This window comes from Mustela nivalis (assembly GCF_964662115.1).
Source record: "Mustela nivalis genome assembly, chromosome: 16".
Taxonomy (NCBI): domain Eukaryota; kingdom Metazoa; phylum Chordata; class Mammalia; order Carnivora; family Mustelidae; genus Mustela; species Mustela nivalis.
Genome location: NC_139035.1, coordinates 46,290,298 through 46,302,618, shown reverse-complemented (window position 1 = coordinate 46,302,618; position 12,321 = coordinate 46,290,298). Strand labels below are relative to the sequence as shown.

The following is a 12,321-nucleotide window of genomic DNA, read 5'->3' as shown; positions in this document are numbered from 1 at the left end:
CATTCAAATCTAAAGCAATAGCAGGGGCCACCTGCACAGTCTGTGCCTGGTTCCCAGCCCCAAGGACATTCTCATACACGTAACAGTATACCAATGAGACCCACTAAAAGATGTGGGCAGAGAGGTTAAAATATATATCTATAGATGTCTATAGATATATATTTTACGTTTGAAAAATCAAGTGCTGATCAGAAAAACCATGGTAAAGAGATTTTGCTCACTGGTGATAAGGATTTATTTCCAGAGGAGATTAAGCAGCTGCAGGAAGATACATGTTATAAATGGTGACAAATTTCAAAGTAAAAATTTTTTAAAAAGAGAGAGCAAATGGGAAAATATATATATGCATTCATTTCTGTTTTTATTAATGAAGAATCTTCAGTCTTTATTAATGGGGATTTAAAAGGCATTGAATTTGGTATATTAAGAGTGAAACTTTTTATATGTTACTTAAAGTTATACTAAAGAACCAAAAGAATACTTTTAAGTAGTATAGCTAATATATACCAGGAGATAAAGAGAAAAAATGATACACAGATACAAAATCTGTGTATCAGATTTTGACTTTCCAAAATGTCCATTGGAAAAGTTAATGTTGATGTTTAATAAGCAAACTTATATGTCACATCGACTATAATAAAGGAGAGTACTGTTTTGCCAGAACTTGAGTAGTGTCTCAGAAGGAGAAAGTCAAGTTTTAAGGCCTGGGCTGGATGCTATAAAGTAGTTTTTCAAGGCTGGGAACTGACTGGGATTCTGAAACGTTCATGACATGAAACTTGTATTGTTGGACACAGAAAGAAACTTAGACAGCTAACTATGATCCTTGTTTTTTTTTGGTTTTTTTTTTTTTTTTGGTTCATAATCTTAACTTGAAGAAACAAACACTTTCTGGAGCAAGAATCTAATAATTTTTGCCTAAGGCCAAAGTTTTCGACACACTAAAAGGAAAGCATGCTATGTGTTGGAGTTGTTTAGCACAGAGGTGGGAAACTATCTTGGGGCAAAAATTTCTTAGCCCAGGAATGGAAAAACAGGCTGGTTTCAGTTCTCAATCTCTTCTTTGGTTGTTCTTTAGGGAGGATGAACTATTATCATCTGGAGACATGGTCAATCCAGATCTGCATTGGTGTTTAACCCATCACCATCAAATATAGAGTTTCTGATGACAATTGCTCCATTTCTAAGGGTCATGTCAGATTTTTTTTCTTTTCTCTCTTTCCCTTTATTGTTGTTGTTTTCCTCCTCCTCCTCCTCCCCCTCCCCCTCCTCCTCCACATTCTTCCTTCTTCTTCTCCTTCTTCCTCTTTTTTTGAGTACATGTATTGGATCATTTTATGGAACGGCAACTGCACAGTTGCACTTAAAACTTTGGAGATCACACATTTGAGCAGGATAACAGAGATAAATACTGAGAACAACTAGGATCACAGGTTATAGTTTGCTTCTAGTTCAGTAACCAAGAGAGCCCAAATTAAGCCAAGACTATTTCTATAACAATAACCTGCAACCTATGTACAGAAATAAAAGCCTAATTATTAACTCCATGATTTCATTGTTTGTTTTCCAGACCTTTTTGGCAATACTAAAGCCTCCACACTAGTCTATAAGGTACAGCATTCTTCTTGTAAGACAATTCATATTCAACTGTGAGAGGACCTGAGTTATGTCTAAAGTGACTCTATTTTAAAACACAGTCAAATGGTTTCAAAAGTTGAGGGTGATGGGAAATCGGTACTAATATTCAGAGTCAGGTGTAGATTACAGTGTACAAATGAAGGGTTGGCCTGGGGTTTCCTGTGGTGACAGAGATAAACAAAAATAAAGGACACATGAGCTTAGTTGTGGTATCTGGCTAATTTTTGAGCAGGCATATAGAGTAAAGCACATACCAGTGAACATCTGTTTCCCAAAAACAAAAATTAATTTTCAGAGACAGTAGCAGCTTAAATATTTATTTAAGAAATAAACAAACAAAAGTAATAATAATGCTGGCTAGCCATTAGAATGGCTTAAAGATCTTTAAAACATGTATAAAGCCTGGATTCTACCCTCAGAGATCTTGATTTAATTCATTTGGAAAGGAGTTTGAGCACTGATATATTTTTAAAAGTTCCTCAACTAGGGGCGCCTGGGTGGCTCAGTGAGTTAAGCCTCTGTCTTCAGCTCAGGTCATGATCTCAGGGTCCTGGCATCAAGCCCCACACTGGGCTCTCTGCTCCACGGATAGCCTGCTTCTCCATCTCTCTCTGCCTGCCTCTCTGCCTATCTGTGATCTCTCTCTGTCAAATAAAATCTTTTAAATAAATAAATAATTAAATAAATAAGTTCCTCAACTAATTCTAACTTGCAACAAGGATGAGAATCACTGACATAAAGTTATAACACACAAGGAGAGCCTTTAATATCTAAATCTTATCATCCTTTATTAGACTTCTCTTTATATCTAGAATGTGGCTGAGAAGAACTGCAAACTCAGTGACCTCAGCAGAGAAAGGAGGAATCCCAAGGTGGCAAGAATAAGGAAGAATCATCTCCAAACCCTTCAGGTCACATTACTATGTTATCTTCCAAGGAAGCCGGTCTCATGTTATAAACTGATTTCTGAAGCAATCTCGCTGGCAGCGATGAAATGAATCCTGAGTTCCTGGGAATGAAACTGGTAGGCAACCCATCAAAGTTCTATTTGATTTATAGAACCTGAGTCAAGTAACCCATAAGAGTCTTCAACATTGACTCCACTTTCATAACTGAGGACGATGATAGAATCAGCAGTCCTTTGAATAAAGGTGAGGTCCAGTTCACCTGCCACCTGACATTGTCTACTTCTAGACCTTTCTTCTTGTTTCCAGAGACGCTTCTCTTTTAGACAAACATGCTTAACAGCATATTCTTTTTTTTTTTTAAGATTTTATTTATTTATTTGACAGAGAGAGATCACAAGTAGGCAAAGAGGCAGGCAGAGAGAGAGAGAGAGAGGAGGAAGCAGGCTCCCTGCTGAGCAGAGAGCGCAATGCGGGACTCGATCCCAGAACCCTGAGATCATGACCTGAGCCGAAGGCAGCGGCTTAACCCACTCAGCCACCCAGGTGCCCTAACAGCATATTCTTAAGCAAAAGGTACATTCTCTCTCTGAGAGGGATTTTTGAGACCAGATTTTATTTTATTTATTTTATTTTATTTTACTTTTTGCAAATATATTTTAGGACTGGGCTTCCTCCCTATGGATCAATAGTGGATACTACTAATAATATCATAAATACAAATGGAGGCAAAAGGCATGAAGAAGTATGGATACAATGAAAGTGAACAAAGGGAATGTTCACTAGTTTATCATTAACTATTAGCAATGATATTGTGAGACCTTATTTGAAGAAGTACTTTTTATGATTTACTTCAAAGTTACATCTCAACAAATATTTTTTCATAACTGAATGGTTAGATGGAATGAGTAGGAATTAGATAGCCAAAGGTAGGAGGAGTATAATCCGAGGCAGAAGAAACGAATTTGTATCTTCTCTAGAGAAAATGCATGTGGCATGTTTGAAAAACCGAAACATAGTGAACGAGAAGTGAGAAGAAAGAGGTAGAGGCATGGGCCAGATCAGACCTATTCGGCCTGCTAATTTAAGTCTCTGTTCTAAGACCAATGAGAAGCCTCTGGATGATTTTAACTAATAATCAAATTAAATTTTTAAAGAATCTTTCTGAGCATAATTTGGCACATTCCCTAGAATAGCCCAGGTAAAGGCTAGTATCTGAGCACTGGTGTGAGAAACCATTGGCGAGGATATAGAATGTGAGAGTTCAAGAGGAAGAAGTAACAGAATTCAGAAATTCACTGATGTGAAGGAGTAAAGAAGGAAAAGAGGAAAATCAAAGATGGCCTCAGGTTTGCCCTTGAGCCTTCAAGGATCTCTTTTTTGTTCTACTATCAAAGAGTAGCCTAGTGTTTGTACCCTGTGAGTTAATGGCAGTCTGATTGGTGTAATAAGCAACGGTCATGTAGCTATATATATTTTCAACAGAGATTTATTTCTGCACTTCTAAAGTCTTCATGTGGATCATTTTTCAGTTCGTAACAACATACAATTGCTACATAATAATTTTAAGATGTCTAAATCTATAGCAATTTTCTCCTACAAAAAATCATTCCCAATTTCATCACTCAGCTACCAAGGTCAGTAGTTTCCTGCTCCTCGGAGCCTCTGACAGAGCCAGTGGGAATGAGCACTGCCTCCAACAGAGAACTTAATATTTACTCCCTTCAGCAGAGCCTTCTGTGACTTTAAGCAATCCTCCCTTTGCATCAGACTGGTAAGAAACGGACACAGATACAGCCATGTTAACAAGATCAGGGAGTTGATGCTGGTGACAAACCACCTTTTTAGGAGGTCAGAACGCCCCAGCAGTCTGTTTCTGCATGCCCTGGGGCAAGAGAGCTATGTCTGTGAAAGCAGATACAGTGAACCATAGCTGGATACAAGATGTGGCAATTACGACACAGGTAAGTCTGCAGAGTGGTCAATATCATAAACACAAAACAAATGACTTACCCTTGATCATCTTCTGCATCCTGCGGTTTATTCTGTGATGATATTGGAGGAGTTACAAAGAAACAATTGTAATTCGTGAAAATCGTCTTCTATCTGTGATACAAAAAGACGTTAAATTACTTCACTAAGTTATGTCGATGTTAAATGAGTTTTGTAATTGCTTTGGTGACTATTTTATATAAAGAGGTAAACAAAAGGATAATGTTAAGGAATAGTGAAAGATGCCAGGGAAGTTTGATTCTTTTAATATTGAAAAATTGCTCTGAGACCAAATAATTATAAGGCAAGCAGATCTTATCAATATCTTGTAATAGCGGCTCTTTAAGAAAGACTTTACAAATAGTACAGAAGCTATTTTGAAATACTAAGCTTTTGCTCTTAACAGATTCTTAATAATACACTTTTAATGGTTTGTTACTTGCAGTACATGGGTATCAATACCCCAAAAGGACTTAAGGAAATCATTTTATTTAATGATTATAAAGCGATTTTAGCTTTTAGAACTATCAGATAAATATCGTAAGCATATTAGCAAATAGGTTAAAAAAGGTTTTAACAGATTTCTTGTTTCAAAAATAGGTGCCCTGGAATATTTACATTTCAAAGTGATCAAAGAACCATCCTCTCTCCTGCTCATTTAGGCTTTTCCCATTATAACAATGATTCAGAGGTAACTGATTACTCTCCCTCTTGCTTCAAATTGGATTGCAACTTGTTTCCTAGTCAAGGATAAATCTTAATTTCACTAAAGTGAGAAATGAAGATTGCCCACACTAAGTTGGAGGATGTGAGTAATTCAAAATAAAGAACTTTACTCCTTTAGTTAGAGATAATAAATCAAACACAGCTACTTAATTATTTTTAGCAACATGTTTTCCAGTGGAAATTTCAGTCATTTCATAGTCATTTCACAGTATGTTTTTTGCCAAAAACATTAAAAATCAATTAGTTTTCATTAAAAAGTGATCATAAGATATTCCATTTTCAAATCAAATCATTTGTAGCTTAGTTGGTGCAAAACATCTAAAATTAAAGTATTTTTCAAGATTATTACTGTTTTCTCAACTTTTTCTGTCCAAGTTTGAATTTTTAGTTAAGGTAATACCATTTCTGTTATATTTATGTTGCTTTAATGATCTGGACATTTTTATTTTTCTGGGAAATATACATTTATAAAATCTTTAACCTAAAACTTAAGGTCACCTTCTTCATTTAATATTATTCTAGATTAAAATAATCTTTTATCATATTAAGCTGTGAGGTTATGGTGTTCATGCATTACTGCAGTATAGCCAAACGTGTCCTGCCAAATGTGTATCACAAAATGCCAGTTCCCTTGTGAGATCCTATGACCATTATAGGCTAAGTGTTTGTGTCTTCCTCAAATCTGCATTTTGAAATCATATCCTCCAGTGTGATGGTATTAGGTGCCTTTGGGAGATAATCCCAAGAATGGGATTAATGCCCTTAAGAGTTTCAGAGAGCTTGCTTCTCCCTACTCTCTGCCCTGTGAGCATTCACCAAGAAGACAGCCACCTGCAAACCAGGCAGTGGGTTCTCACCAAATGCCAAACAAATCTGCCTTGATCTTGGACCTCCAAGCCTTCAGAACCATGAGAAATAAATCTCTGTTGTTTAAAGGCCCCAGTCTATTGTATTTTATTAAAACAGCCCAAGCAGACTAATACAGTAAGTGAATAAATTATATGTTGGGTTTCATCCATATATAACTTAGATAGTATTTAGATGAGATTTTGGACTTTAGACTTTAGAGTTGATGCTGAAACAAGTTGAGAGTTTTGGAACTGTTGGGATGCAATGAATATATCTATATTTTTAAAGATTTTATTTATTTATTTGACAGACAGAGATCATAAGCAGGCAGAGAGAGGAGGAAGCAGGCTCCTCGCTGAGCAGAGAGCCCGATGCGGGGCTCGATCCCAGGACCCTGAGATCATGACCTGAGCTGAAGGCAGAGGCTTAACCCACTGAGCCACCCAGGTGCCCCTGCAATGAATATATTTTGCAGTAAAAACAAACAAACAAGCATGAATCTGGGGGATGGGGACAGGGATGGAAAGTTCTAGACTTAATGTTTATATCCCCCCACCCTACCAATTCATATGCTGAAGCCCTAGCCCCCAGTGTGATGACATTAAGGGCTGCAGTTCCTTAGGAGGAAATTAAGATTTGATGAGATCACAAGGACAGAATTCTCATCACTAGGACTCAGGCCCTGATAAAAGTCCCAAGAGAGTATGCTTCCCTCTACTTTCTGTTATGTGGGGATCCAAGAAGACAGCCATCTATAAACCAGGAAACTGGTCCTCACCAAACATTGAATCTGCTGATGTCTTCATCTTAAGACTTCTCAGCCTCCAGTACGGTAAAGAAGAAATGTTTGTTAAGCCACTCAGTCTACAGTATTTTTGTTCTTGCAGCCCAAATGGACTAAAATTGATAGACTGACAGATTTCTTTTGTGGGTTTCATTCTATGGTCTCCATTCAAATTTAGAATACAATACATTTGATGCATATTGTCATAATTTTTGACATATGGCAATCATCAGTATTAAAAAGTACTTACAAGTTAAAAATGATTCCTTTAGCCTTATATCATTTATTTGTGCCCTGTATGACTAAGCACTGTATTTACAAACCTCAACTTCAGTACTTACCTCAGGTCTAGTAATAACATCTCATAGCCCTGTCTTTTGAAAGTTGAGAGTTTTCAGAGAAGCAAATAAATGTTCCTGTTCCAAGACCATCTCAAGCTTTCTTATTCTATGTGAATATTAATAACATACAGATCCAGGGAATGATAGTCCATAAATTTAGGAATGTTTCCTTTCAGGGTTGTATTTAATTTTCAAACGCAAAGCTATCTAGCCTGGTATCACATGAGATGAAACGTATTTTGTAGACAGTAAAAACAGGGAAAATATGAATCTCTGTGTAGAACTATAGATTTCTTCAAAATGAGACTAAATTATAGTACAGTTTGTTAAAGATCTCTGCTATATTTATACTTAGGAAGACAGATCATTATTTTGTTTCTATTGAAACATTTTTAGCTATAAAATAATTCTATTGTGTAGTAAGATAGAACACAGACTTTAATTATAAGCTGAATAACTATATTTTTAGGACCACTGGTATATTACATTGATCCACAATAATTAATGCTGACATGTCCCTCCAAATAAAATAGCCTGGAAAGCAATCTTACTAAAAACAACAACAACAACAAGAAAAAACAGAGAAGAGCAAAATGAAAGAAAATGGTCTACTACTTCACAGGATGAAGTCTTAATTTTAAAAAAAAACCATTTTATTTATTTATTAGAGAGAGAGAGAGCATGAGTGGGGAGAGGGACAGAGGGAGGGAGAAGCAGACTCCCCACTGAGCAGGGAGCCCCCCTGGGGGCTTGAACCCACCTGCAGCTCCATCCCTGGTCCCTGGGATCATGATCTGAGCCCAAGGCAGATGCTTAACTGCCTGAGCCCCCCAGGCACCTCAAGCATGGTCAGTCTTAAAAGTTTTGCAGCAGATACTACTTAATTTGTTGAATTTTCCCTAAATCTGTCCTTATATGTTGCAGTCCTTGAAATTTGATATCATCATTATTGCAGACTTAATCAAATTGAAGAACGGCTGATTTGTACATCGTGTCTCAGCCAGGATTCAATCTAGAGAAAGAAACCACACAGTTTGATTCAGACAGACAAAGCTTAATGTAGAGAATTATTATCTGTAGCAGAGCTTTGGAGCAAGGACAGATGGATCAGTAATAAGTAAAGAGAACTTGAAAACAATATGGCAACAGCAGCATAAGGAGCGTGAGTCGTCATCAGAGTTGAGGCAGAGTGCCCCACAAAGAGACCCCATGACTGACATCAAGACTATCAGAGGTGGCACAGCTGTGGCTCACAGAATTGCAGAAGTCACTGTGGTACTTGCATTGGTAGAACTTGCTGGAAATTTCAGGAGAGTCGCTCATGGGGAATGTCTCACTGGAGGCACTCAAGGAAAGCAGCATCTGAGGGGCTGCTGAGGGTGGCTTCTGGCCCCTGGGGAGGTGGACTGGAGAAGGGCAGGCGCATTGGAAGTCTGGGCTGGAAGCTGCACCCGCTGCAGGAGTCAGTCCCTTGCACGGAGAGAGCAGGTTACTTCCAGGATTTTTCATCCATGCTCCTGGGTATTTCCCAATATGCAGAGCAGGCTACATGGGAGGCAACAAAAATCCCCAGGGATCTCTCCACCATGCTGCTCTGAAAGGCCCGGTTTCCTGGTCTGTCTTCCTTCTTTGCACTTTTCAGTTTTCTGATGCTTGCTTGATAAATAATATCTAGAGTTTGTATCTGTACTTAGCAGGAGGAATAGGCTTCATCTTCCTGGAGCCCAAAGTCTATCTATGCATTTAAATTTTGTTTTCCCTCTAACCAGTGCTTTTCTGGTCTTTAAATTAGTGTATTGGGACAGTATTCTCTGGTTCTTAAAAATTATTTCTCTTCTAGCACCTACATTCATTCTTTTCCACCTTCCCTTTCTTTTCTGCTTTTCCCTCCCTTCTCTTTGTTCACTTCTCTACCTCTATCCTCCCTGACCCTTCCTTCCTCCCTCCTTTTTTCCTACCACATAGTTATTCAGAAACTATTATATTAAGAAGTGATTCAGCGGGTTTTTTTATGGTTATCTTTTCCAATGAGATGGCCTTCATGTTTTTATGTTGGTGTTTCTTCACGTTTGTATTGCTTTATATAGAAGGGACGAAAGGAGTTTTGTAGTTTCAGAACATAATTGGTTAAACAGTTGAAGTTTTGGCAAAAAGCACCAAGGGTTTTCACCATCAGAAATAATTTTTATTATTTATTTTAAGCGATTCAATGTAACTGGTAGCAAAATGGTACATAGACAATAAACAGAACCGATTCCCATAAGATTACAAGGACTATTACTGACTTTATGTTTTATTTTTTGTGTGCAAGTTAAGTATTTTAAAAAGGCAACAGTTTGTTAAAAGGCTTTTAGAAGCATTTTTTATGCTTTAAATAACAGAAAACTAATAAACTATGAATATTATAGTAAGCTGTTATGAATTGTGTCAATTATTAAATTTGGGTTAATGTTCTTCATCAAAAATAATTCTTGTAAAATTTATGAAATAAAACTTTTAGTTTTGTAGGAAATATAGTCATGTCCTAGCTTAGAGTCCTAGTCTTGACAATGGTCAAAATGCAAAAGTACTAAACTTGAGATCTCGTGAGGAAATAGAATATTCATAAACTCTTAACATTTATTCCTAAAAATAACTGTAATGGAGTAATGAAATGGCAACTCAAAGAAATATCACATTTGATTACTGATGTGCAAATCTAAAATAAGTTAATAAACCCGTTATTGTTATCTATTACATAAATTAGTTCAATTCTGCCTTTAGTTTGAATAATTTACAGGTGAATATATAAGTTTGTCCAGTATATTTCACATGTCTACAACGTACATGCATGAATATGCATACAATCTTTGTTTTAAGGTCTGCTTCCAATTTTAAGTAACTTATTATAAATTCTCTACTTCCCTGTCTGATTAAAGAAAGTTAAAGATAGGCTCTCCCTGTTTTAGAGGAAATTCTTGGTGTTTTTGTTATTTTAAAATGAGAATAATGGAAAATACTAAAAAACAACAATAACAAATAGGCATTTCATCCTCTCCAAGCCAAATTATACAATGGCTATCAGCTATAATTTCACATGTTAGGATTTACATTTTCATTTCTATAGAATTATTTGGGGAGTTTTAGGCTTTCTTTCCTTTTTTTTTTTTTTTTAATTCTTCCACTATCTTTCCAACTTATCTGCTTCTTTGTGAGGAGAAGGGAGAAAATGTCCCTTTCTAGTCTTACATGTCCAATTTTTTGTGAAATGAAAATTCAATGTCAAGGCCAGAACTTTTTGAAGATACAAAATTAGAGGAAAAATATCTTTTTAAATTTACCGATGTCTCTCTCATGGGAATACCTTAACAGATTCCAACCACCCGGTAAACTGTGCTCTTGTGCTTCTCAATCTGTTTCTGAAGGGGAATAAACCAATAAGATAATACCAAGGATCAATTTATACTTAATTTATAACTATAAAATTCTTCATGATTTATATTACATTTCAATGGCAAAAACTACCTATCTTCACTACATGTTTTTTTTTCTCACAGTGTTAAAACCTATGTCCTACAGACGATTTTTCAAAATTAAATCAAATTTTTTAACATACCATTGTTTCGTGTATGAGTATTTCAATACAAAAGCATAGAGGACTTTAAATGTTTTGAAATGTCCTTTTATTCCATAAAAGGTATAATTTTGCCTGTTTGAATTTTAAAGTACCTTTCTAATGAAATATGCTATATAAATGATAAAAATGTTAAAGCTCAAGAGCCTAATGAAAACCAATACTGCATATTTCAGTTAATGTTTCAATTCTTGGCTTCAACTGAAGTCAACATATGTATTTTCTGTATTTTTTCAGTTAGGCATTCTTTTAGGAGAATAATAAATATTTGATTTTTAACACTTTTCTTGGCATACAATGTGTGTCAGACATTAAGTAAGCAAAAAGTTCAGATACTTATTTTTTGTTTGTTTTGGTTTCCTCAATGTTATAAAACATGCTGTGAATACCTCAAATTCTAAAATGAGTATGATACCATATGAAAAGGCAACGAAAAAGGTTAAAATGATTTAAAGATTTATACTCTAAAGCAAACTGATTCTTACACAAAAGTCAGCCATACAAGTTTGTTGGTTAATCTTTGTGTAGATGCTAGACATTTATGATGAACTCCATTTTATAAAATGCAAGTTTAAAGAATATAATATGACTTTAATTTTTAAGAGGTGCCACAAAGTTCTATAACCATTGTGATGCACCAAATACAGTTGGAGTTTTTTGTCTACTTTCATAAACCCTTAACACTTTTAAAAATTACCTTCATATAGTTTGGATTGTTGTCAAACAAATAACCGATTTAAATTTTTTGTTTTAATTTAGGTTTTTAAAATCATTCCACTGATGTCTTTCAAATATCAATAGGAGTACCAATAAGCAATACTTCAACTTTCAAAATAATCTATACTTCTAAGAGAATAGATTGCTTTTAATATGAGAGAACTGAATATATTCTGATCGAGTTTCTTTCCTGTCAGCAGCACTCATTCTTCCCCTAAGAGTTAGAGTTGTTGCAAGCAAGATTCTTGTAGGGAAAAAAGGTCTCTTATTTTCCTTTTATCAAAGCTGAGTTTCCTCCCGAGAGTCTTGACCCATGGCATTGCAGATGCTGTTTTTTCGACTGGGTTCACTGTTTGGAAGGTATGCCAGTGGATCTGGTCGGATTAAGTATCTAGGAAAAGAAAACACAGCAAATAACTGTAATAGTAAATAAAGGCAAAACTAAGTCACACTTACACTTTAGCCTGCTGCCTCAAATATATTTAGCTTTTAGGTCGTTTAAACTGTGTCTATGCATAGCACCTGTAGAAGGACTCACTTCTTGGCTGGCCTATACAATTTAGCAGAACTTGTATTGTTTCTATACCTAAGCAGATTATGACAATGTATGCTGATGAATCAAGAATTATTAATTTTTGGGGTGCCTGGGTGGCTCAGTGGGTTAAGCCGCTGCCTTCGGCTCAGGTCATGATCTCAGGGTCCTGGGATTGAGTCCCGCATCGGGCTCTCTGCTCAGCATCTCTCTGCCTGCCTCTG

At 36.1% G+C, this 12,321-nt stretch overlaps 1 protein-coding gene across 6 annotated transcripts in view; it reads right to left on the bottom strand.

The window, feature by feature from the left end:
* Positions 1–9,404: 9,404 nt before the first annotated feature.
* KCNT2 (potassium sodium-activated channel subfamily T member 2) overlaps positions 9,405–12,321 on the bottom strand; it is a 344,584-nt gene continuing 341,667 nt past the window's right edge. For all 6 annotated transcript variants that reach the window (XM_082703085.1, XM_082703087.1, XM_082703086.1 and 3 more), the window contains one exon: positions 9,405–11,956. In XM_082703085.1, coding sequence (XP_082559211.1) covers positions 11,845–11,956 — 112 coding nt within the window. In that variant the 3' untranslated portion in view covers positions 9,405–11,844. The remainder of the gene's footprint in view (positions 11,957–12,321) is intronic.